This window comes from Brassica rapa, chromosome A04 (genome assembly GCF_000309985.2).
Source record: "Brassica rapa cultivar Chiifu-401-42 chromosome A04, CAAS_Brap_v3.01, whole genome shotgun sequence".
Taxonomy (NCBI): domain Eukaryota; kingdom Viridiplantae; phylum Streptophyta; class Magnoliopsida; order Brassicales; family Brassicaceae; genus Brassica; species Brassica rapa.
In genome coordinates, this window is record NC_024798.2 from 16,424,824 (window position 1) to 16,449,565 (window position 24,742).

Here is a 24,742-nt window from a genome sequence, read left to right on the forward strand (position 1 = left end):
ATAAATTTCAGATTATGTTCTAAAAAAAGTAGAAATGACATTCTACGAAGTAGAAAACGAAATCTACTTTTTTCATTGAATCTACAATGTTTAGAATACGTGATCTACGTAAATAGGAGTATTCTACAAATATGTAGAATACACATTCCGCGCTTAACCTACCATTCTAAAGTTCTTAGAAATCAAAATCTACACATTAATCTAATTCTAAAACATGTAGAAACCGACTTCTACAGATTTACTATAAATCTAAAACATGTAGAAATCAAATTCTAAAAATTACTATAATTCTACAAAACTGTAGAAATTGATTTCTACATATTAGTTGTATTCTACGGATAAGAAATCAGTTCCTAAAAATATGGAAACAAAATATTTGAGAATATTCACTTTTATATTTTTTTTAAAAATCGATTTTTTTTTTTTAAAAAAAAAAACGAAAAAGAACAAAAAAAAACGACAAATCGAGTTTGGGTGAGAATTTGATTTTCTCCCCCTTTGTTCGTGAATGGGAAATTAAGGATTTCGTCCCAGAGAAATCGAGTTTAAAGAGTTGAAATCATGCTTAGTCGGTTCAAATCAAGTGGGAATCAACCCGGATATAATCATACAAAACCAAAAAAATCGATTTGGGATTCTTTCCTGGGCACGGGATCGATCGATCTATCCTTAGTGGATCGGTCGATCTGTAAAGAATCGACCTTCGCCGATCGAGTGAAATGGACCAGGTCGATCAGTATATATTTCGCGTTTTTTGTTCTGAATAATTATCGGGATCGATCGATCCACTGTAACTTGTAAAGCTGGATCGATCGATCCCGCTTGTCGAACTCATTATTTATCTTTTTAAAAAAATTACAATTTTAAGGGCATTACTGCCATTTTCGAAAAAATTAGTCTAATAGGACATAAAGTAGTACAGATTAGTCTAAAGGGACATAGTTACCTTTTTTTTGCTCTAAAAAAACAGATTTCCCTTGTTTTTTTTGGTTGACGCCTCATATTTTCTTAATTAAACCTCATTTTAACAAGAATATGAGTACGTGGTATCTACTTTATATAAAAATAAAGTGGATTGGTTTGTTTATTTAAATTATTAAATAGTAATTGATTATTGGCACATGTTAAAGATTATTTATTTTATAGTATTGACATGAATCAGAAACGAATTCGCGAAAATCGAAACATCTTGTAACATGGAAAGTGATTTTAAATATATATATATATATATATATATATATATATATATATATATATATATATATATATATGATTAATTAACATGTAAGCTTAACTTGTTTTTGTTTGTTTGATATATTTAAGAGAAAAAAAACTAAGCAATAGAAATGTTGTTTTTGTACATTTTGTAAACTTTTTAATCAAAAATACTAAATTAAACCTGTGGTAAACTTTTTAATCAAAAATACTAAATCAAGTACTCATGTAAATTTAGTATTTTTAATCAACTATACTTTTGTTTTTGTTGGCGCCTTATATGGTACCAAATTAAACCTCTTTTTTAAAAGAATATGAGTACGTGGTATCTATATTATACAAAAACAAAAGTGGGATTGGTTTGCTTATTTAAATTATTAAAAAGTAATTGATTATTGGCACATGTCAACAAATTTTATTAATTTTATATTGGTTAAATTTAAATTTTAATTCAGTAATTCAGGTACTAAGAGGATAAGTAGAAGTTTATGGGCGAAATTGCATTACCAAAGTGAAAAAAATTATTAAAAAGGTCGAGTGGTGTTTAGACGTCTACTTAATCTTCAACTTCCTAATCGGTTTTTAAATTCCTTGAGGAACAAGATAAGGCCACTGACGACTAAAATGAAAGAAATGGTGACTCAGTAAAAAAAAAAATCGAAATGGTGACTATCGATCAAACAAGAAATGGTAAGTATTGATCAAAGAAGGTATATGGACAAGATTCCATGATGAACACCAAAAAGAGATACTAAGACTGAAGAGTCGATCGATGTTACTAAGAGACTTGGCTGTAAACCCTTTCTCTTTCATACATGGACAGCTTTTATGGAATGGTTGGGTCTGAGGGACACTATCAGCACCTTAACTCTTCGCCGCTTGGTTGTGCAAGCGACCTTATACTCGGTCTGGTGGGAGCGTAATAATAGGTTCCACAACTCAATCTCTGTTTCGTCAGCAGTAACATTTAGCAAGATTGATAGACTTGTTTGCAATGCCATTTTAGCACGAAGGGAGCGTAAGAAATTTCGTAACCTAATGATACACTGGCTAAAGTATGACTGAGGATTCACGTGGTGGCCATCCTCTGGTTTCTTTTTTTTTTTTGGCAAAGGATAGTTGAAGTGTTCTAATCTTTTGTATAAAGCAAACAATCTTATTTTCATAATGAAAATCATATACTTATCAAAAAAAAAAAATTGCCTCAATATGAATTGAATTGATGAATAAACATCCGAAATGCATAAATTAATTTCATACAAGGCAATATATAAAACATCATAGTGTGTTTAAGGGAAATGCCTTCGATTTACCATCAATATGCAAATTTCTCAATTTTGTACTTAAATGTTAAATCTGGATCAATTAGGACCAAATCTACTTTTAATATCAAATCATGATCAACTAGGACAGAATAAAGCATTGGATTCTATTAATAAAAAATAATACTTTTTGTAGTGTACAAAATAAAACTTTTTGTAGCTGACTAGAAACATTTTGTCCACCCACATGGATGCCTGCCATACGCTGAAAATTTTAACATTATTTCCCTATATAAGTTATATAAATATACTTATAGTATTCATCAATATATATAATATATTTTTCAGTTATAAACAGTCATGTTTGTTAACCATGATGCATAAGTCGTTCAAATAGGGTTTAATGCTAACAAAATGAGATCTGATTCAAGATGAATAGAAGAACTATCATCTAATAGAAAAAGCATGTGATTTCTCACCGTGGCGGGCTCGTTACTATAAGAATCGAATGGTAACGTGGTTTCGAAAGTATAATAAACAGTGGAAAATAAACTTGCAATATGATAAATTGTGGTTCATGTTTTTTTTTTATTTTGTCATCAACTTTACAGACTTATACAGACTATGTAAACTAAACCGGAAGATATCGATCCATGTGAACGACGAAAGACGGCTGAATCTTGAGACTGCGTGCTAGGCTATCCGCCTTTGTATTTTGCGCTTAGTACATAGACGATCTCTGATTGAAGGAAACTTTCTCTCAAGGTTTTAATATCTTCCAAATAACTTGCAAAAAAAAAAACTGTTTATTTATTATGCGGTATCAGTGTGATTTGATAAAAAAAATGGTTTTGAAAAAACATAGTGTGATTTTGATAGGAAAATAATGTCAAATAAATTATCTATGAAAAAAAATTAGAAATTAGCTAAACATATATTTACTAAAAATTATTTATTTAAATATATGATACGAATAAAATGTGTTTATCAGTAAAAACTTCAAATGTCTTACTCATATTTTGATTTTTAACTTTTAATTCTTAGTTAAAAGTTAATGGTGATATGATTAAGTTTTGAACATCCTTATAAAGTTATACAAAAAATTAAAACAAACTCAACACCTTTTTTTGACATCAAACAAACTCAACACCTTTGTAACATAAATATAACATTTTCTGATTTACCAAATCACATAAGATTTAGTTATTTATATATACTTAATTTACATATCAAACTTTTAAAATTTAATGTTAGTTTTTAATATTAGACATTATAAAATAATAAAATAAGCTCATTCTAAAAATATTAATTTCAATTGATCGTACACTTAAAAGAAAAGAATAGTGAAAACAAAACTTTTTATTTTTGTGTGGTCAGTTGTAGAAAACAAAGGTATATAGAATTTGAGTTAGAGCAGTTCATTATACATAAATTTTCTTATTTTAAAACATAATTTTTATTGGGACAATGATTTAAAATAGTCTTTTAAGTTTTTGTCACCAAAATAACTCTAAAATGACTAAATAGCCTATTTTTATTTTGAAAATTTTAATAGTAATTTTTTATTTTTTTAAATTTAAAATTTCATCCTCAAAACCTCACCACTTAACTCTAAATCCTAAATTTATATTATTTAACCCTATGTATAAATGTATATTTACCGTTTTATAAAACTTGTTTTGTTTATTTTTTTCATTAAAAGTTATTTTTGTGAAAATAAACTAAAAAATGATATTTAGGGAATTTCTCTTTTTACTGTATGCATTGTTTTTTTTTCTCGCACATATAAAATTCATATGCATTTGACCTGTTCTGAAAAACGTGTTCGGTTTTTTTTTTTTTTTGTAAAAACCAACTTTTTAGTAGAATGTGTGAGTGGTGAAAATGCGATTTTCAATATTATTTTTTAAGTCTCCACTATACTGGTGACCAGTCAATAGTCAATACCTAAAAGGGCTTTTGGCAATATGATGGGAATCATATTCCATCTAGCATTTTAAAAATTTAAGCCTAGACAGTTCTAAACGGGTTTAAATTACTAGTTTACACATATATAACAAAAGTTACAAGATTACTAAATCATTTAATCAAATGGTCGATGAAATTGACAAAAACGTTAGACCAAAGAAAGACAAAAACTCTAATCAAGGTAACATGTTATTAAAAGCCCAACGCCAATATTGGTTACAAGTGAATACAGAGGGCTCTCGACGTCTAGCGTAACAGGTGAGAAGCTTGGAGGTCGCCGGAAACGTAATCTCCTATCATGACCCGACCGGAATAAAAGATCTTGCGATTTCCGGAACCAGCACCGACTCCCTAAATATTGAGAGATCTAGAAGATCTGCATAATCCAATGATCAATATTAAAAAAATACATTAATTAGAATAAAAAAATTATTATTATCTATTATATATTACTAGTATTAAATAAATTATTTGTACAAATCATTTTTGGTATAGGATTTGTAAAAACGAAAATTACTATTATTGTTTTTCTGAAAACTGTGTTAATGTGTGAATATAGTTATTTTTGGTTTATGATAGAAAAAAAAAGAAAATTTGTATTAACACATATCACAACCTTAATTATATAAAATTATATAACTGTCATGTGTCGGGATCGTGTTAATTAACAACTTTGAAAAAACCAATAAAACAAAATTAACATTAAGCATTCTGCTTCAATTTTTTTGGTTTAAGATATTTAAAAAGGATAATTACTATCAAATTTTTGTTTTACAATTATCTTTTTTTTTTTATGATTTTAGAAAAAAAAACTGTATTAAAACATGTTACAATCTTAATTATATAACTGCCATGTGTCACGATCTTGTTAATTAGCAACTTCTTAATTAACATTAAGCATTCTTCTACAATTTTTTTGGTTTAAGATATTTAAAAAGGATAATTACTATCAAATTTTTGTTTTACAATTATCTTTTTTTTTTTTATGATTTTAGAAAAAAAAACAGTATTAACACATGTTACAATCTTAATTATATAACTGCCATGTGTCACGATCTTTTTAATTAGCAACTTTGAAGAACCAAGCTTTATATAATAAGATTTTATATTAGTTTAAAAAATTAAGTTGATTTATCTTCTATATAAACTATGCATCTTTTAATAATATTTTTATGATAATCTAATAATATTCTTCCTAAACATCTTTGTATGATTTACTTTCATCAATTTGCATGGTATCAGACCAAAAACAAAATTAAAAAACATCAAATACTTCTAAAACCTTTATTTTCATGTTGCTTTCTAAAAATTGCAAAACAACAACGCTTCATTCAGAACTTCTTTATTCACGATTTGAAGAAGAAGATGTTCATTCAATCATAGTCTTGTTGTCTTTGCAAAATCGCAAATCAACAAACTTATTTTCTATTCCTTTATTTCTCAATTTGAAGCAAGGAAAATTCATTCTACAATTCAAGCATTCAGCTCATGAAAGATTCAGATTTCCTGACGGCAGTCTACCGGCAGCTGATTCACCCTACCGTGAAGATTGCACAGTAAGCAATCATCTCATTGCAGGATGGATAAAACAAACAATTAAACCAAAAATCAGATTATATATCTCAACATTAACAACCATCGTTGTTTCACAAGGCTTTGAGTTATTTTTACTACTATATTTTGAAAATTGTCCAATCTCATACGTGTTACCACATATGATCTTGAGGGAGGGTTTGGAAGATCTAGAAGATCGAACTAATCCAATGGTCAATATTAGGATATACATCAATATATTAAAATATGAAACTTATCATTATATATTATATATTATTCCATATTAGTTTAGGAAATTAAGTTCATTTATTCTCTATATAAACTATATATACATCTTGTAACATAATTCTCATGAGAGTATAATAATATTCTTCCTAAACACCTTTGTGTGATTTACTCTCATCAATTTGTCACTAAGTTTTCATTTGGGTATTTTTCTTATAGAGAAAACTCTCATCTCTACTGAACCTGCACGAAATCAACAAAGCAATATCGAGAAGCTTGATTCCTCTATCCATCAAGGATACTTTACAAAAGCGTAATTAAGGACACAAAGATTGATTACAATATGGATAGAGAGTCAACAGACTCAAATTAGTGAACAATGAAAAAATACTTGATTAGTAAATTATAAGAAAACAAACATGATCATCGTAATTTTTTTATAATATATTTTTAATGGTCAATTTTCCCCTTTTTTGTCTGATGAAAAATATTTGATTATCAAGATATTTTAGATAAATAGCATCAATACACTGTAACATTAATGACATCCTAGATAAAATTGAAGATTTCCTGTTGGTACATTTAGAAGGCGAAAAATGACAAACTCTTTAATGGAAAAGTCATATCTCCAATTGAACTCTCCAACTAGTGTGCCTTGAAGCAGAATGTTGGAGAAAGATGAAAAGGAGGAAACTAATAAGGATAATAAAGACATTCATATTACAAAGGTTGAGTCAGTGCCCCCTTGGATACTTTGAATTCCCTATGGTCAAATTAATGCTTCATGGATCAATAATGGTAGTATTAGTGGCCTAGGGTGGAGTCTAAAGGATCAAGTGGGTACTAAATTTCTCGGATTAGGGGCATGCAACAGAAGCCTCTCATCTTTACATGCTGAGATGGAAGGCTTACTTTGAGTAGCTTCATGTATGAAAGACAGGAGGATAACCTCGACATGTTTCGAGACGGACTGCTTGGACCTATTGGACATGATTACGAATCTGATAGACTGGCCACCATTCGCATCGGAAATTGATATTTCTAAAAAAAATACATGAAGACTTTGAGGATATGGGCATAATTCATATTCCTCAAAGTAGAAATGGTCGGGCAGACTCATTAGCAAAAACAGAAAGGACCAGAGACTATATTTTCTTCCGGATAGATTAGACATGGACAGGCGTAAGAGCTCTTCGGAGTCAGCTCGTCTGACTACAACTTGGTAAAGTAAAATGGTTAGTTGACAAAAGAAGAGGAATAATATTGAGCTTTGCATTTTTTTTAATATTGTTTAGGGGTTTGCAATTTTATTTTTATTTTTCATCTTCTAACTCTAAATGGCAGAAAAAGTATATTGTAGGCTGCTGATCTCCATCATCTAATTAGTCGAGTAATCTAACAAGGTGCAAACACTTCCAGGCACATTTTCACATCACCCTTGAACTCCATATCCCATATATATTAATCCTGGAGCATTACAACATATTTTCGTAGTCACGTGTCATCACGAGAATGATTCTTAGAATTGTTAGAAAAATAAGTTGGTACATATAAACATATATTATGCTTTTTATTAAACTAACTATCAAATTAATTAGTAGTAACAAAAGAATAGTTTTTCTTTCCTTAAATAAAAGCTACGATATTACCTAATATGGTTAACATATTTATGATAATTAATGATTGTGAATAGTACATATTTGATAACAGTTTTTCTAACATCTCTCTTTTTTGTTTAATTTTATACTATTAAAAGAAATTCAACAATCACATTAAGCATATAATAAAAAAAAATTAGATTTTTTCTTATATGTTATATTTTGGATTTTTAAAAACAACTATAAATTACTAAAAATGGTAAAAGTCCCACATTGAATATTTTGTGATTAATGATTTTTTTTTGTTCAAGCAAGATAGAAATGATCATATATTATAGGGTGGACGTTCGGATACACGTCTGGCTTTGTATCGGATATTTCAGTATAAAGGTATAGAACCCATTCGGGTATTTCTACATTTCGAGTCGGGTTCGAGTATTTTATGTTCGAGTTCAGATATTTTGGGTTGGGTTCGGATATTTAAATTTTAAAGAAAAAATAAATAAATTATTGATTGTTTAAGTTTTTTATGTATTTAAAATATATTTTAGCTTAACTTGTTTTCTAATTTTTAAAAGAGTAAACTATTAATATGTTAGAAAGACACTAATTTAGTAGTTGTTTTGAAATTTTAGATGTAAATTTTGTTAATGCAAGAAACAAGAGCTTGATATATATTTAAGTGAGTAGCAAATGATTTTATCCATAATTATATGTATAATATCTAATTTTGAGCAATAAACATCATTAATACAAATATTTTGAATAAAATGAGAAAAATAAACTAAAAATATAGGGTTAAATATACTTATGTTTGGTTATCTTCGGATATCCATTTGGGTTCATATATTATCTGTTCGGATTCAAACATTACCCGAACTGGTGAAATAAGTAATTTGTTTTGTTGTTCTTGAATTAGATGATTTTTAGACCGAGCTGGTATATACTAGACAAACAATTATATTTCAAGTCTGCAGTTATATTCTATAACAACTTTATATATTAGATTTGAACACTAACCTATTAACATAGTTTTCTGGTGATTTTTTTTAAAAAAATAATTGATTCTTAGATATGTATCTGAAGTGAGACTAATTTTTACAGATGTCTATTTTTTACTAAATTCACACTTATGTAATTCACCGAATTCATAGAAAATTTTTTTTTAAAAAAAAAAGAAACTTAACTCATATCAATGAAACAAAAACGGGAATGAAAACACAATTTTATAGAGGTAGAAAATGAAATCACTTATCGAAAGTAAATAGTAAACAAATCAAGAGCAGAAAACCTAATCTATTTTCGTCATTATACAATCGATATTGCCTATTTGGTTTTGGTGATTTGTGTCATCCGCAAAACTTAATTTTTTTGTGCATATGAAATCTTAAAAATAATTAAAATGAGATGTAATACGTTAATTATTCTACAACGATAATATATTTAAGAGACCAATATTTGTATTCGTCATTTTATAATCGATAAAAATTGTAGTGTTGTAAAATTTCAAAACCATTTAATAAATAAATATTATTATAAAAATTCACTCCGTGCATGAGTGCGGGTTATTTATAAGTTGTATAACAGGCTACAAGTCTTTTAGGATGCTCTGCACATTTTCTTTCCTCGCGATTACATTTTCAGCCTACGGAAAGTTGATGCAAATCTTACATCAAGACTTGCTATGCCTTTTTTTCTTCGTAAATTTCCTCAACAAAGATGCAATCTTATAATTGACTTAAATGAAAATAGTAAATTTACTGTATGATGAGTTTCAAAAGATGTCCAAAATATTTGTTGAATATCTTAGAGTGATTTACAGTAATAGACACTTTTTGTCTTTTTATTACATAATAAGACACATGTTGCTCCTTGCACACTTATTTATGTCGAAAAGACTCTAAAACCCCTAACTAAAAGAATTAAAGCAATTGAATATATTTGCTGTCTTGGGCGGTGAATCAAATATTTCAATTACAAATTAATTTAAAATCTTGATCTAGGAAGGATGAAACGCTGGCCACACATTTTTTATCTACTTTATTCGTTTTTATCTTTTATATTCTCTCACAGACTCCATTCTACGAAGAGAAAAAATCATTTGATTTCCTCTCATTCTCTGGTTGATGACGGCCGGTGTTAAAAGAGTAAAGTTTGAAGTAAGTGACGAGTGTTATATATTCAATGTTCTTTAAAAATGTGAATTGTTTGATAAAAAAATGTGATAATTGTTTGTTTAGAAATTGGTTATGTTTCAGTTTGTTGTAATCTAGTTTAAAAATTATTTTTGCTCCCGGTAGGCTGAGATTCGAAGGCCAGGTGTCAAGGTTGTTTGCAACAGAGAGAATTCTGAGAAAATAATTAAATGTGTACTCAAAGTCGGATGTTTTTTTGTTTGGTATGAAACCTCCACTCGGTGTGATATTTTTTTCTTGGACTATATATGTAAGTTTGTTGGAATGTAAGTGGATGGTTGAATAGGTCATCGCACATGAGGAGATGAAATGGGAGTATAAAATCCAAGTGTACGTGTTGGTGTATGTAGTATACTAAAGACATTGTATATGGTGTGTGTGTACAACAATTGTGGAAGGATAATTGTGGACAGAGATGGTGGAGGCTTTACGTACATATTAGATTTGATATAGTACATATGTACAATAACGATAATAGTGTACTTGTGTACAAAGAAAAAAAGATATGTACACATGGACATTACAAGTAAAGCCAATGTTCAATAAGAACGAGGAGCATGTGTCTAATTAGAACAAAACCTGAGTAAGAAGAGTGAAGAGTAGTCAATCCTAAAGAGAAGATAAAAACTTCACTGATCCAAAATAGAAAAGTAGCAAGGGGAAGAAAAAAATAGATTAGCAACAAATGTAAACAACAATGTAAATGTATGCATATATTGCAACTGATGGTCGTGGATGTGTATAAAACTAGAACAGATGCTTGTGTAGAAATGCAAAAGCAAGTTTTCGTTCAAGCTGAATAGCAGTGTGGTTAATGTTCTAGAGACAACCATGAACATTATGCTGAATTTTGAAGACTCAATCCACAACACAAAAATTACAACTTATGTTCTCTACTAGATAATGGGAATAACATCTTGTGCCAATGTTTAAGAGACAAAAATGAGGAATATGAAGAATGTGAGTACTCAAATCTAAAACAGAAAAATAACAATGGTGGGTTATCAAATAGCTTGTATCGATATCACATTCTTCCTGGGATATGCATATGGGTGTGTGGATGTGGGAGTGAGAGGCTACCAAGATAGTGGTGATGCACACGTGGACCGTGAATGGTGGTGTCCATGTGTACGGTTGAATACTAGTGTCCATGTGTACGCTGGTTTGCATATGTTGTCCATGTGGACAGTAAAATGCTTGTGTCCATGTCTCCTAGAACGTATCCATGTGTGATATTTCCAGGGCATGCTTGTGTCCATGTCTCCTAGAACGTATCCATGTGTGATATTTCCAGGGTCGTGTCTGCAGTTGAGAAGCCGTAAATGATTTATGCCGTCGAGTTCCTGGAACAACATGTTATAGAATATTGAATCTGAATATCATCTGGGACATATCTGATACTGGGTTTTTTTTCCGGTTAGAAATGAAACGAGTTGAAATATATTATAAACAAAACTATAGAAATAGAGTCTGTATACTTGTTCTCGAGATCAAAGACGTACTAACAAATGAGGTGAAATTAAGAACAAAAAGGATTCACAAAATCTAACTACTCACCAAATGGTTGTGTACACACATTTAGATCGAAGACATGAACATCAAAATATATAAATACTATTTAAATACTGTTTATACATCCCAAAATATTTAAGGTACTTGAATCTTACAAACCCAAAACTCACAGATCAACAAGACATATTCACACTAGAAATTGTAATAATTACAAATTTTGAATTTTGGATACCTAACAAGAGTTCACGAACCGAAAGAGCTCCGTCCACAGTCGTAGAAACTGGTGGTGGTTGCTGCATATCCGCCACTCATAGCCATCTTCCGCTGCTCAACGATTGCTTTTTTAGGAAATCGATGACTAAGTCGGACTAAATCTCTATAAATCTCGAGATATTACAATAAATAAGACGACCAGAAAACATAAAGGAGAAATATAAGGTTGGAGGAAGAAGAAGAAGATTAAATAAGAAAGAAGGTTGGAGTTATGTTTTCGATTTCATCAAGCAAATTAATTCTTTAGTGATGAGCTTCAATCGCGTTTTTTCTTTGATTTCAGTACTTATCTCGTTGTGAGATGTAATTTGGGTTTCAAATCTGACAAAAGACAAAGAAAAGAAAGTGAGAGAAAGAAAATAAAATTGCAGCCAAGAAAATAATAGCAAAAGGGTAATTCTGGGTTTTTCATATGTGGAAAGATGAAAATGTGCATTGAAAGAAGAGAAAAGTGTGCCGGTAGTTATAACTGTCTTAGAATGATATTTAAAGATGAAAAGTGACTATGTATGTAAATCTTTCGATATCTTATACATTTATGATTTCTAAATGAGTGCGCTGATAACCAAACTACACGCAGTAAATAATAAAGTAACCAACCTACATTTAATAGTTGTTCTGAACTTTCACATATTCTTAAAAATATACCACTAAATTCACTTGATATTTTTTTAAAGCACATCACTTGATTACCTATAGATACTATATATAATGTAATAGTCAAAACTTATTATTTTGAGACATTATTAGATAAATAAAAACATATTTAATAAAAATGATCCAAATAAAAATTATACATAAAATAGGTCATGACCTATATGTTTTAATAAATAAAATGTTTATAACTGAATATGTACTTTCTAATATATCTGATTCTCACCATATATAATCAAAATATTTGAAAGATTATTACATTTGAGGGAACGGTTTCGCCATAAAGGAAATATTAGATATTATCAATTATATTATTTTTTTTATCAAATATATTAATTATATATCTTTATTGTAGTTAGGGGTAGGTATTTCGGTTATTTTCTAGGTTTGATTCGGGTTCGGTTCGGATTGGTTAGTTTAGTTTGGTTCAGTTCGGTTTGTGTTTGATCGGTTTGGTTTGTACGAATCAAATTTGAATATTTGACCACTGTTTGTAAAGGTGATTAAATGAGTGCGTTGATGACGAAATTGAATATTGTTTGTAAAGGAAGGGATGGATACCCGCGCATCTCCTCTTTTACTTTTTATTATTCAAACCTAAAATTTTCTTTTTTGAAAAGTCGGGAAGATAAGAAAATTCCACGATGCGAACCCCATCATCTGCCGAAAGCAAAAACAGATAATTTACGTGTTGCAAAATTCGCCAAACTTTGAGCAAATAATTTTCTTGTCTATTATCATCTTTTGTCTCTTCGTCCTGTTTCTGAACAAACACAAATAAGAAGAAGATGGAAATGAAGTACGATCGTGCCACCGAGGTAAAAGCCTTCGACAAAATGGTAAGGATTGACTCAAGCTTGAGCTTTCACTCCGAGTGATGGGATCAGGAGAACTCAACTTTGAGCGTTTATGAAAAACTTTAAAGCTGAATATTTATCAAATGGTAAGGGTCTAGCGCTAAAGCTTCTGATAAAAACTCAAAGATAATTTCCCCATAACATTCAATTATGCGTACAGTTTGTTTGATATTATTGATGAGTTTTGTAAGTTTTATTAGTTTTATGGAAGTCATGTTTGAGTGTTCAAAACAGCTGATGGGATCAGATAGCTCAACTTTGAGCTTTTACGAAAAGCTTTAAGGCAGAATCCTTATCAAATGGTAAGGTTTAGCGCAAAAGCTTTTGTTAGAAGCTCAAAAATAAGCTCCACATGACATTCAATTCCGTGTACAGTTGTTCGATATTATTGATGAGTTTTTTAAGTTTTATTTGTCTGAATGTTTTAAGAAAGTCATGTTGGAGTTAAAGCGAGTGATGGGATCAAGAGAACTCAATTTTGGGCTTTTATGAAAAGCTTTAAGGCTCAAAATCCTTATCAAATGGTAAGAATTAAGTGTAAAAGCTCAAAGATCATCCCCCCTCCCCAATGACATTCAATTATGCATACATTTTTTTGATATAACCTGATGGGTTTTGTAAGTTTTATTGGTTTGAGTGTTTTAAGAAAGTTATTTTGGAGTATTCAATGCGAGTGATGGGATCAGAGAGCTCAAGTATGAGCTTTTCTGAAAAACTTAGACTGAATCTTTATCACATGGTAAGGATTTAGCGCTAAAGCTTATGATAAAAGCTCTCCCCATGACATTCAATCCGCGTACAGTTGTTTGATATTATTGATGAGTTTTGTGAGTTTTATTGGTTTGAATGTGTTAAGAAAGTCATGTTGGAGTAATTAAAGCTTGTGATGAGATCAGGAACACTCAATATTGAGCTTTTAATTATTAAAAGCTTTAAGGCTAAATCCTTATCAAATGGTGTGGATTAAGTGCTAAAGCTTCTGGTAAAAACTAAAAGATTTTTAAAATTATATATATTTTATAAGAGTTTAAATTTTTTTTTATAGGTAAAATTTATAAGGTTTTGAAAAATAAAAGAAATCAGAATTTATACAATTTTAAAAAAGTTTTGTAAGACTCTGAGAAGACTTTTAAAACTCAGTATTTGACCCAAAAAATAATTTTAATAAGGATGTATAATATAAAAATTATGATATTTTTACTACAACATACGATTTTATAAAATTTATATGGTTTTGTATCGTTTATATATTTTTATACAATAAAGATCATGATGTTCTTTTGATCAAAACATATGGTTTATAAGGTTATATGGCTCTAATTCTAAAATAAAGGAACAATGAGTTCGTAAAGTTTTGGAAAGTGTTACAAAAATTTGTAAAGCTTTGAAAGATCTTATAAAGAAATTTTTAACAAACGGCTTATTGTATTTATTTACTTTTATAAGGTTTAAATGTTTTGGAAGGTCTACCAAAGAATTATAGAATTTAGAAAATTATCTATAATCGTATAAAATCTTATAAATATGGATATAGATGGGACTATAATGAAACTTGCAACACCTTATAGAACATGTTTTATTCTGTTTTTTTTTACTAGAAAATAATCTCTCATTTAACTTATAACATTATTCTCTATCGAGCGACAGTCTCAACTTTAATTTCCTCATCTTGTAAATCCGTGCAGACAATTGTCATCTGTGACTTCATGATAAAACATTATATATTCACTAATAATCTCGTCTTTAAAACATTATATATACAATCTTACGTTTGACAAATGTCTAGAAACAATCAAAATACTACCAACAAAACGGATATGTATATCATACAAGCAACAAAATCTTGCATGGGAATATGCGAGATGGAATCATCATAGCTACCTGTCCAAGCTCCTCGTTCCAATTTGGAAGTCCTGTCCGAGGCAGGTGTATTTGTTTCAGCATGGTACATACTGATCTGAATAAAAGCCTAGAAGACTTTGGATACGTAATTGAAATAGCCTAGAAGGCTTTGATCAGATCTTGAATTGATGCAACACAGAGTTCCCATCAAGCCCTCTGGCCATGTAATGCCTCGTGTACTCAGTGACAGTAGTGTCTCTATACTTGGGAGGATTTTGTTCAGACAAAAGCTCTTTCATCGGTCCATATACTCGAAAACTAGGCAAAGGATGCACAAAGAAAGATGCTACCGAAACACGAGGCTCGTCACCTCTGTTAGCCAAAACCCTATGCTCCACGCTCAAAAACTTGTTATTCGTTATAAGCTGTAAACAAAAAAATCACAAAATGCGTATGAATCAATGGTTTGATATATTCATGTCAATATAATAAAACTTACCTGTAAGAAATCTCCAAGGTTGATGAGAAGAGCTCCAGGAACAGGAGGAACATCCACCCAACATCCATCCTGAAGAACTTGAAGCCCACCGATGTGGTCTTGAAGAAGAATAGTGAGAAAAGATCTATCTGAATGCTGACTTGTACCGAAGGTTAGGTCAGGCTCAGGACAAGGCGGGTAGTAATGAGAGAGCATTAACAAACCCTTTGTGCAATCCATTTCTTTCAAATGGTTAGGATCCAGCCCTAAAGCTTCTGATAAAAGCTCAAAGATTAGCTCCCCTAACTCCATCACTCGCTTTGAATACTCCAACATGATCTCCCTAAAACATTTAGACCAATACAGCTTACAAAATCCATCAATAATAACAAAGAAAAAACAAGTTCAGATTTTATGATTCTTACTTTGAGTCGGTCTGGTCTGGTTTTAGCTCTGTTTTATTTTAGTTTTTTTTCGATATTTTGGTTTATAAAATTAACTACCATATTAGAAGTATACCGACCTACCTTCTTCTTTTTTTTGAACATAGATGTATCTACTTCAGTTTTTCGATATTTCGGTTTATAAAAGATAGTTACCATATTAAAACCGAATCTACCTAATTCTTACCCACAAATCTCTGGCAAGTCCTCTCTCCTTGGAACATCAGGGGACATGAAACAACTTAAAGTATCTCTCCAGTTGGCAGATGGAGAGCTATAGAGATCGAAGTTACTATTATACGTAACCTTCTTGGTGTTATCCCGGGTATAGAGCTTCTTCCTCACGTCTGAGTCTTGTTCATGAAACCCACAAACCCTATCTTTCATCTTGTCCATAACTTCAACCGGAATCCCATGGTTTATCGCCTGGAAGAACCCGTATCTCTCCACCGCTTCCTTGATCTTCAAGATCACGCGATCTCGCGTGACCGTGGAGTCGAACACGCCACCTCCGAGATCGATCGTTGGGATCTTCATCGTTGAGGAGGGAAGCGGTGGGTTTGGAGCCGTTGAAGTGAGATGAGGGTGGTGGAAGATACGGGGGATCCCTGAGATTCCGGCGTCGACGAGACCTTTCACTCCGAGTTTCAATTCGTCGAAAGCTTTTACCTCGGTAGCACGATCGTACTTTGCTTCCATCTTCTTCTTCCTTTTTTTTTTGTTTGTGTTTGTTCAGAAACAGGACGAAGAGACAAAAACTTTTAAAAGAGACAAAAGACAAGAAGATTCTTCGCTCAAAGTACAATACTTAAGTGATCAGAATACGGTGTTCAAGGCTTACATGAGCTTTGTTGTTGTTGTCGGAAGATGGTGGAGGCGTGGAGCTCGGCCTACCACACTTTTATCTTTCGACTTTTCAAACAAAAACTGATTATAAAAAAAAAAAAGTGGAGATGCGGGGTATCGATCCCCGTACCTCTCGCATGCTAAGCGAGCGCTCTACCATCTGAGCTACATCCCCATGACATTGGTTGCAGGTATAGTGTAAGTAGAACTCGTCAATATATACCTAGTAATGTAAAATACGAATGTCGTTGGTTTAGGTAACTGAATATTGTTTGTGAAAGACTGAAAGTGACTAAATGAGTGGGGATGATGATTAAAGATTTTTTTTCTTTTTCCTTAATGATTACAATTGAGTAAATGACAGCTAAAGAAATAAAAAAAGATCAACCGAATCTCTTGGAGGATGCTTCCGGGTCTTTGATTAGTATGGTGCTGAGACCGGTTCAAAGCTAAAACTATTTGCAAGGCATCTTCAATTTTTTCATCGCTGATATATTTAGTGTGGTAAAATCTTGGTTATAAATTATAGTTCTACTTTCAGTGTATATTTCCGAATTTCGAACGAAATCTTATTTCAATTTTTGTTGTTGTTGTTAAAATGTTAAAATCTTTTAACTGAAACAAATAAATCAAGACTAATTTAAACACATGACTGGTCAAGTCGTAAACGCACCTACCAAAGAGAGAATTGAGGCATGTGGTTCAAGAAACGGTTGGGGCTCATTCTCTCACGTTTTATTTTGGTTCCACCTACCTACTTAGAACCACCCATCTCTTGTTTTCTTCTCCCTGTCTTGCTCCTTTATTTTCTTCTTCTTTTAATTAAAAACAAACATAACTTAATTAATTATAAAAGTGTTTTTGGTTACAAACTAGTGGTTATTGATAAGTGAAAAGAATAGTATATCAATCACATTTAAAATCAATCAATATGAGGTGTAGGTGCCGCTAATTCTTTTAGCAAAGTATGCATGATGCGGTTTATTTTCGTCAGGTATTCTACGGGTAATAGGCCCAGAAATTAGTTTTTATAAATTTTATGTGGGTAAGATGACCCGCCCCCTCCCCCCCACCACTCTTCAAGATGCCTCCGCCACTGGATTCTACGTGTGTGATTCAATTGATAAATACTTTAATAACTACAAATACTATCCACGGTAAATGAAATAAATACTATCCATAGGAGTATTATTTAGGGTATATCTTTTAAAATATTTTTAAATGAGATTTTATTATTAAAAAAACACACACAAAGAGAGAAAAAGAGAAAAATGACCAAAAATGTTTCATTAGAAAGGTAAAAGAATTTATACTTTTACTATATATATATATATAAATGTAAATAAGGATTTAAATTAAAAAAATTATTTAACTAGGATTTTTTCCAATTTTTTTTTATTTTTTCTTCAAATTTTATTTTAAAATCTTAAAATTAATTTTGAAATTATTTATAAAATTATTTATTATTTTAAATTTTAATTATATGTTTTTTTTAAATCACAAGCCCAACTCTTTCGTATACAAACTTTAAGTTTAAATTAGTTAATTCTATGGATATAAATAGTTTATACTTTTAATAAAATATATTTTAATCATTTTGATGCTTGTGTGACATATTTATGATAAAAAAAATTAGTGCTATAATTTTTCAGTATATTTATAGAATCAAAATATTTATTCGATTATGTTTTGTTAAAAAGGAGAAAAGTAAGGTTTTGTGAGATCTTTTATTGGTTTTGATCTAAGAGCATGTACAATGGTGGATTATAGCAAATCCTTAGCTATAATCCTTAGCACTTTATCATTAAACAAACATTAAAAAATGGTGCACAGTTAAGAAAAGTTAAGAATGAATCCTTAACTAAGGATTAAAAGGATGAAGTCCTTAATGTGTTGGCGCTGTCTCATTGGTTTGAGATTATTAATTTTTTTTAATTCTAACCATAATTCTTAAACCTGATTAGTAATTTTATTTTTAACTCTAACCATGATTCTTAAACCTGATTAGTAATTTTTTTAACTCTAACTATGATTCTTAAATCTGATTAGTAATTCTTTTTAAACTCTAACCATGATTCTTAAACCTGCTTAGTAATTTTTTTTTTAACTCTAACCATGATTCTTAAACGTGATTAGTAATTTTTTTAAACTCTAACCATGATTCTTAAACCTGATTAGTAATTTTTTTTTAACTCTAACCATGATTCTTAAACCTGATTAATAATTTTTTTTTTAACTCTAACCATGATTCTTAAACCTGATTAGTAATTTTTTTTAACTCTAACCATGATTCTTAAACCTGATTAGTAAATTTTATAACTCTAACCATGATTCTTAAACTTGATTAGTAATTTTTTTTACTCTAACCATGATTCTTAAACTTGATTAGTAATTTTTTTTAACTCTAACCATGATTCTTAAACCTGATTAGTAATTTTTTTTAACTCTAACCATGATTCTTAAATCTGATTAGTAATTTTTTTCAAATTTCAAATTAAAAAAAAATTCCTAAAAACTCCATTTCGGAATACACCATTGGAGCTACATTTATGATTAGATTTATTAAATATTCAAAAAATATATATATATTATTTAAATGCTAAGGATTCCAATGGTGGCTTACACCATTGGAGTTGGTCTAAGTGTCATAGCTAAAAGTTATCTACAGTAAAATGGAGTAGTTATAGAATAAAATATATTTTTTATCAACCACACAAAAAAATAATATATTATACAATAACATAATAATACACTCAAAACATTATTTTTGTTTAAAAAATAAAGTAAGAATGAAAATATCTAAAGGAAACGCAACGCCACATGTCAAAAATAATGATCCCTCTATCTGCCAAGCCTCCGCTCCTCGCTATAAAGATGGCTTCTCATCATCACAGAGTCAATATCACTTAATAACAATCTAACTGTTGTGTCTTGTAAGAGAAAGAGAGACAGAAAAAAAGATGGTGCTAAAGGTGTACGGACCTCACTTTGCTTCACCAAAGCGAGCTTTGGTAACGCTTATCGAGAAGGGCGTTCCCTTCGAGACCGTCCCCGTCGATCTCATGAAAGGAGAGCACAAGCAGCCTGCTTATCTCGCCTTACAGGTTCCCCTTCCTTGATCTCCTCTGAATACTCATTTCAAGATTCTGATGATTCTCTTTGTTTCTTCCTATGCAGCCTTTCGGCACCGTTCCTGCTGTTGTCGACGGTGACTACAAGATCTTCGGTACGTCCTTACATCATACCTCAATCTTGGTTGCTTAATAACACATGATCTGAGATTCTTGATACAGTTTAGGCTTATTAGAAGTTTGATCTTAGTGTGGAAGATGTTATATTGAGAGATGTTTTGTTTTATTACAGAGTCACGTGCGGTGATGAGGTACGTAGCTGAGAAGTACAGGTCACAAGGACCTGACCTTTTGGGCAAAACCGTCGAAGACAGAGGTCAAGTTGAGCAATGGCTCGACGTTGAGGCCACCACTTTCCACCCACCTCTCCTTAACCTCACACTCCACATCATGTTCGCATCAGTCATGGGATTCCCTTCCGATGAGAAGCTGATCAAGGAGAGCGAGGAGAAGCTCTCAGCTGTGCTCGATGTCTACGAGGCACATCTCGCCAAGAGCAAGTACTTGGCTGGTGATTTCGTCAGCTTGGCTGATTTGGCTCACCTCCCTTTCACTGATTACTTGGTTGGACCCATCGGTAAGGCTTACATGATCAAAGACAGGAAGCACGTGAGCGCGTGGTGGGATGATATTAGCAGCCGTCCTGCTTGGAAGGAGACCCTTGAGAAGTACTCATTCCCTGCTTAAAGATGATGATCATGTTCTTGATCTTTGTTTGTGTTTCGGAGTTTCTAAGCAATGCCTGTGTTTAATGTGAGGTTTTTAATAAAGAGTGGAACTGTATGCCTCCTCTTATCTTATGTATGTCACCTCTCTTGTCTCTTTTGTTTCATATTGTAACTCCAATTCTGTGTGATTGAGTTGAGGTTTGAATCTAGAGGAACTTAATTATCTATCTTTTGTTTAGCTCATTCCAACCACATTTTGATTATTGTCCCCATTTTTCACTCGCTATCAAAGTTGATATTTGGGGGGTATAGGGCCATTCGGCCTACATTTTAAGATTGAAAAAATTACTTAAAAAAAAAAAAAAAAATTGAATTTTTGAAACTATTATAAATATAGGTCTAAAGAATTATAAGCATTTAGCTCAATACATTTTTGCTCTAAGTTTCTCTTTGCTTTTTTCGAGTAGATTCATGTTCGTTCATGACACACCATTCATGCAGGACAATACCTGCATTCATCATATCCAAATAATAACATACTAACTCTAAATAGATATTTGCCTCAATGTGTTTTTGTGTGTTTTCGAGTTGATTCATGTTCGTTACTAACATCATTCAAGCAGGAAAATACCTGCATTCATCATGTCCAAAACCGGCAAAAGAAAATGTCATGTGCACACAAACATAACATCATTCAACAATTAAAAGTTTAAAACACATCTCTTTGTTCTTCCCAAGTCGTTACCAAGTCAGACAGAAACTCAAGAGGTTGCTGAGAGATAGACAAAATGTTGCGGCACAAGCAAAACCAAATAGCAACTCTTTTTGGTTTGTTAGAACAATCAACTCTCCAAACATTACCAGCACATCAGGGTATATAAAAATGTACCAAGGTCCCTACCATTTATTCATCAAGGCTGATGATGAAAAGATTCAGGAGGCAGATCATTGCGTGGAACATCAGATTCAGGAGTTACTACAGTGATATCCAAGCTGTCTCGTTCAGTCTCTGCAGATATTTCTCTTACATCAGAAACTCTTGCCTCTGTCGCCTGAATATCATTCCATTCGTTTTCTCCAACCGGAGCCTGAGCATGAGCGTTTACCACCTGATCTTCACTCATACGGACTACATTCTCTCCCGGCATGGACGCTGTTTTAGAAACGCTCAGACATGCTTTGTCCACATCCTTTTCTGTTTCTTTCGTCATCGGAAGAGATGTTTCGCCGTTGGTAGATTCAGTCTTCTCCTCAAACACTTGCTCCGTCTCTAGCTGCTGCCTGTTTATTCAAAAGATAAAAGAGGATTATGACACACTATACTAGTGTGGGAGATAGATTCAGATATGCTTAACCTTTGAAGCTGGGTTTGTAACATATTCACATAAGCTAAAAGCTCTTGCTTCTCCGCCCAAGCAGCTGCCTCTCTCTGAGAAGCCTCCTTTGCTTTTGCTTCACCATTTGCTTCTGCAACCCTCGCTTTCTCTTCGGCTCTCACAACAGCTCCTTCAAGTATTACAACACGCTCTCTGGCTTTCCCCAGCTCAGACCGCCACAGATGTGCCTCTTTGAGAGCAGAGTCTCTTTCCTTGACCAGTTGATCTTTTTCCCTACTCAGAGTAGATGTCTTCTCTTCCATTTCCTTCAGCTACATGGTAGATACAACAATCAATTAACAAGAATAAAGATGAACATACATGACAAGGCCTCATCATTCATTACCTTCGATATAGCCGCTTCTTGCTGTCTCTCTGAGTCTTTAGATAAGCGCTCAAGCTCCACACAAACAATTTTCCTTTGTTCATCCATTGTGTGAGCTGCAGATGCTGCCGCTACAGCTGCTTCAGCCGTCTCTGATAGCTTATCTGCTATCTCTTTTATCATTGAGTCACGAGAACGAAGTTCCCGCGCCAAATTTTGTAGCTCTTCATCTTTCACACGCAGAGTTTCCTGCAACATGTAAGTGGCTCAATCAAAGCTAACCTATGAATAAAGATGTCTCTATATGCTTTACATCACTAAGCAAAGACACTGCAAAATGTATCCTGAAGTCAAAGTGAAAGATGCAAAAATAGCGGACCTTCATTATAGTCAAATCATCTAGTGGTCCATCGATCGGTTTATTAGCCGTGATTTTCAGTGCGTTCCTCAGAGAGACCTGCATTGCAGCTTGGATCTCTTTGGAACATTCCAGCGCTGTTGAATTAGCAGCGGCGACAACGGTTGCAACCGTACCAAGTGTTGAAGAACCGCTTCCGCTTAGAGAATCAACAGCCTCCTTATGTGCCTTTAGAACTAGTTGTGTCGCACTGAATATTCCAAGTGCCAAACAAGGATAAGCGTGATGGCATCTCTAAGAGATTGGTAAGCTTAAAATAACGAGAGATAAAGATCAAAGAACCATATGACTTACTGTAAGGTAGTAACCCAAGCTCTAGCTGCACCAGGAGTCTCTGCACACAAAAAGTAATCTTTCTTCTGTGGGGTACTAATATCTAAAATCATGTTGAAGAAAAACTCAACTCTACATCAATCATTCATCTCCTTTCAGACAAAAGAGAGAACTATAAACTTGCTAACAATATACTAGAAACAAGGATACAGATGCAGCAACCATTATATTTCGGAAGCCCCCTGAAACACAAAAGAAAATAGATTTCACAATACGAACTTAAATAATGCAGATTAGTCAGAACAAGAGGATGTAGCAATGCATACTGGAAGTTGACAGGAGAGACAGTGATTGTGCTATTATCGTCAAACAGAATTGTTCCCTTGATAGCTGGTTCGTTTCGTCTTGTCCTGAGTCATGTAAGAACATTACAACTTTCATACAATAACCCATGAAGTGATCTCAGCTACATAAGCAATTGATATCACTCACTTGTACTCCATCTTCCCTGTGGTTGGATCAAGTATCACCCATCGTTCGTTCCACTTTCTCAGCTAATTCACACATAAACAGAAAACACAAGGATGGTATCAGTCCAAAGTCTTGTAACAATCCAAGACATATCGAGCCAACAAAAGACTTGTCAGAAGAACAATTGATGCAACTCTATACACAAGCAATTCCCGAAAAGGAAGAGACTTTTGATCAATCCACGCAAATTGAAGAGAACCCATCAAAAAAGAATTGAGAAAATAATTCGAAACTTACAGTTTCAGACCGCTTGTAAAGCGGTCCCTGTAGCAAGTTCCGACCGGAGCCAGTTGCTAGCTGTCGCTTGATCCTTTCCAAGCTGTTGTCCGTAGCATCAACAGGTCTCTGCTCATTTCACGATAGCAACAGTAAATTAGAGAAACAGCTAATATAATTCGCACAGATCGAGAGAGCGAGAAAAGAGACCGGAGATGCGCCGTTTGAAGCCATGTTGATTGAGATCGGAGTGATCTTTGAGCGATCAGAAGTGAAATGATTGTTTGATCGATGAATCGAGAGAGTGGGGGGTTTTAGAGGTGTGAGGTGAAGAGGACGATGAAGATTGGAATTACAGAAATTGCTGTTAGGTTTGGTTTCGCGGAATGGCAGTTGAATCTGTCTTCACTCTCTCCAACGCTATCGAATTTCACTTAACCGGCCGGTACGTAAGTTGACCAGCTTTTACGTCAAATAACCGGTTCTTTGAGGTTTTTTTTTGGGTCATTAATCTAAGACCATCATTATCGTTGAAACCTTTTTTGGGTTTCTTGAAAAAAAAAAATTTCTTGTTTTGACTGATTTTAAAGAAAAAAATTAAATAGGGAACAATGGCGGACCACCAGGTATCAGTGAAATCCGCGAACAGTTCAAGAAACAGACTAAAGTCGGTTCTTAACTCACGCGTTTTGTGACCGACTCTTAGCAAATTTATGGGGGTCACTACCTCTTTTAGTCTAAAAACCCTCTAAGAAACTAGGTTTGTTTACTAGTCATTTCACCAGATTTTTCTAGTAAACTTAAATAAAGTATAATAAATGAGAGTAAAAGAGTTCTCTGAAATTTCGAGTCCGGAGAAAGAACAAGTTTATACCACATTTC

The 24,742-nt window shown here is 32.3% G+C and overlaps 3 protein-coding genes, 2 long non-coding RNA genes and 1 other non-coding gene across 7 annotated transcripts; 3 read left to right on the forward strand and 3 right to left on the reverse strand.

Annotated features, from left to right (window-relative positions):
- Positions 1-9,013: 9,013 nt before the first annotated feature.
- LOC103872300 lies at positions 9,014-10,857 on the forward strand. The gene is made up of 2 exons (XR_633669.3): positions 9,014-9,981; positions 10,123-10,857. It is a non-coding gene; the product is annotated as an uncharacterized LOC103872300 (long non-coding RNA).
- A 633-nt stretch (positions 10,858-11,490) lies between these two features.
- On the forward strand, positions 11,491-14,150 carry LOC108871679. Its single transcript, XR_001958282.2, has 2 exons — positions 11,491-13,615; positions 13,743-14,150. It is a non-coding gene; the product is annotated as an uncharacterized LOC108871679 (long non-coding RNA).
- Positions 14,151-15,020: 870 nt separating this feature from the next.
- Positions 15,021-17,898, reverse strand: LOC103865081 (probable 2-oxoacid dependent dioxygenase). The gene is made up of 3 exons (XM_009142860.3): positions 16,264-17,898; positions 15,655-15,976; positions 15,021-15,580 (listed from the first exon to the last, which is right to left on the reverse strand). Exons 1-3 carry the CDS (start codon positions 16,773-16,775, stop codon positions 15,329-15,331), a joined length of 1,086 nt encoding a protein of 361 aa, XP_009141108.1. The 5' UTR covers positions 16,776-17,898; the 3' UTR covers positions 15,021-15,328.
- On the reverse strand, positions 17,025-17,097 carry TRNAA-AGC. The gene has a single exon. It is a non-coding gene; the product is annotated as a tRNA-Ala (tRNA).
- A 1,860-nt stretch (positions 17,899-19,758) lies between the features above and the next one.
- Positions 19,759-20,959, forward strand: LOC103865082 (glutathione S-transferase F9). Its single transcript, XM_009142861.3, has 3 exons — positions 19,759-20,026; positions 20,100-20,148; positions 20,286-20,959. Exons 1-3 carry the CDS (start codon positions 19,883-19,885, stop codon positions 20,738-20,740), a joined length of 648 nt encoding a protein of 215 aa, XP_009141109.2. The 5' UTR covers positions 19,759-19,882; the 3' UTR covers positions 20,741-20,959.
- Positions 20,960-21,319: 360 nt separating this feature from the next.
- LOC103865083 (switch-associated protein 70) lies at positions 21,320-24,316 on the reverse strand. 2 transcript variants are annotated; one of them, XM_009142862.3, is made up of 10 exons: positions 24,071-24,316; positions 23,882-23,989; positions 23,606-23,667; positions 23,440-23,523; positions 23,324-23,355; positions 23,135-23,216; positions 22,802-23,030; positions 22,444-22,671; positions 22,077-22,369; positions 21,320-22,002 (listed from the first exon to the last, which is right to left on the reverse strand). In XM_009142862.3, the coding sequence occupies exons 1-10, from the start codon at positions 24,092-24,094 to the stop codon at positions 21,633-21,635; spliced, it is 1,512 nt and encodes a 503-aa protein (XP_009141110.1). In that variant the 5' UTR covers positions 24,095-24,316; the 3' UTR covers positions 21,320-21,632. The 2 variants fall into 2 exon arrangements, with proteins under 2 accessions (XP_009141110.1, XP_033145613.1); XM_033289722.1 differs by having other exon boundaries at positions 23,324-23,523.
- Positions 24,317-24,742: the final 426 nt, after the last annotated feature.

Bases quoted from the DNA above. Each gene is read 5' to 3' on its own strand.
- LOC103865082 (XM_009142861.3), top strand. From the start codon at position 19,883: ATGGTGCTAAAGGTGTACGGACCTCACTTTGCTTCACCAAAGCGAGCT. The intron at 20,027-20,099 runs GTTCCCCTTCCT...CTTCCTATGCAG, and splicing joins CTGCTTATCTCGCCTTACAG to CCTTTCGGCACCGTTCCTGC. The intron at 20,149-20,285 runs GTACGTCCTTAC...GTTTTATTACAG, and splicing joins CGGTGACTACAAGATCTTCG to AGTCACGTGCGGTGATGAGG.
- LOC103865083 (XM_033289722.1), bottom strand. From the start codon at position 24,094: ATGGCTTCAAACGGCGCATCTCCG. The intron at 23,217-23,323 runs GTATCCTTGTTT...ACATGATTTTAG, and splicing joins ATATAATGGTTGCTGCATCT to ATATTAGTACCCCACAGAAG. The intron at 22,003-22,076 runs GTTAAGCATATC...TTGAATAAACAG, and splicing joins TTACAAACCCAGCTTCAAAG to GCAGCAGCTAGAGACGGAGC.
- LOC103865081 (XM_009142860.3), bottom strand. From the start codon at position 16,775: ATGGAAGCAAAGTACGATCGTGCTACCGAGGTAAAAGCTTTCGACGAA. The intron at 15,977-16,263 runs GTAAGAATTAGG...TAAATGTTTTAG, and splicing joins GACTTGCCAGAGATTTGTGG to GGAGATCATGTTGGAGTATT. The intron at 15,581-15,654 runs GTAAGTTTTATT...TTTTGTTTACAG, and splicing joins ACCTTGGAGATTTCTTACAG to CTTATAACGAATAACAAGTT.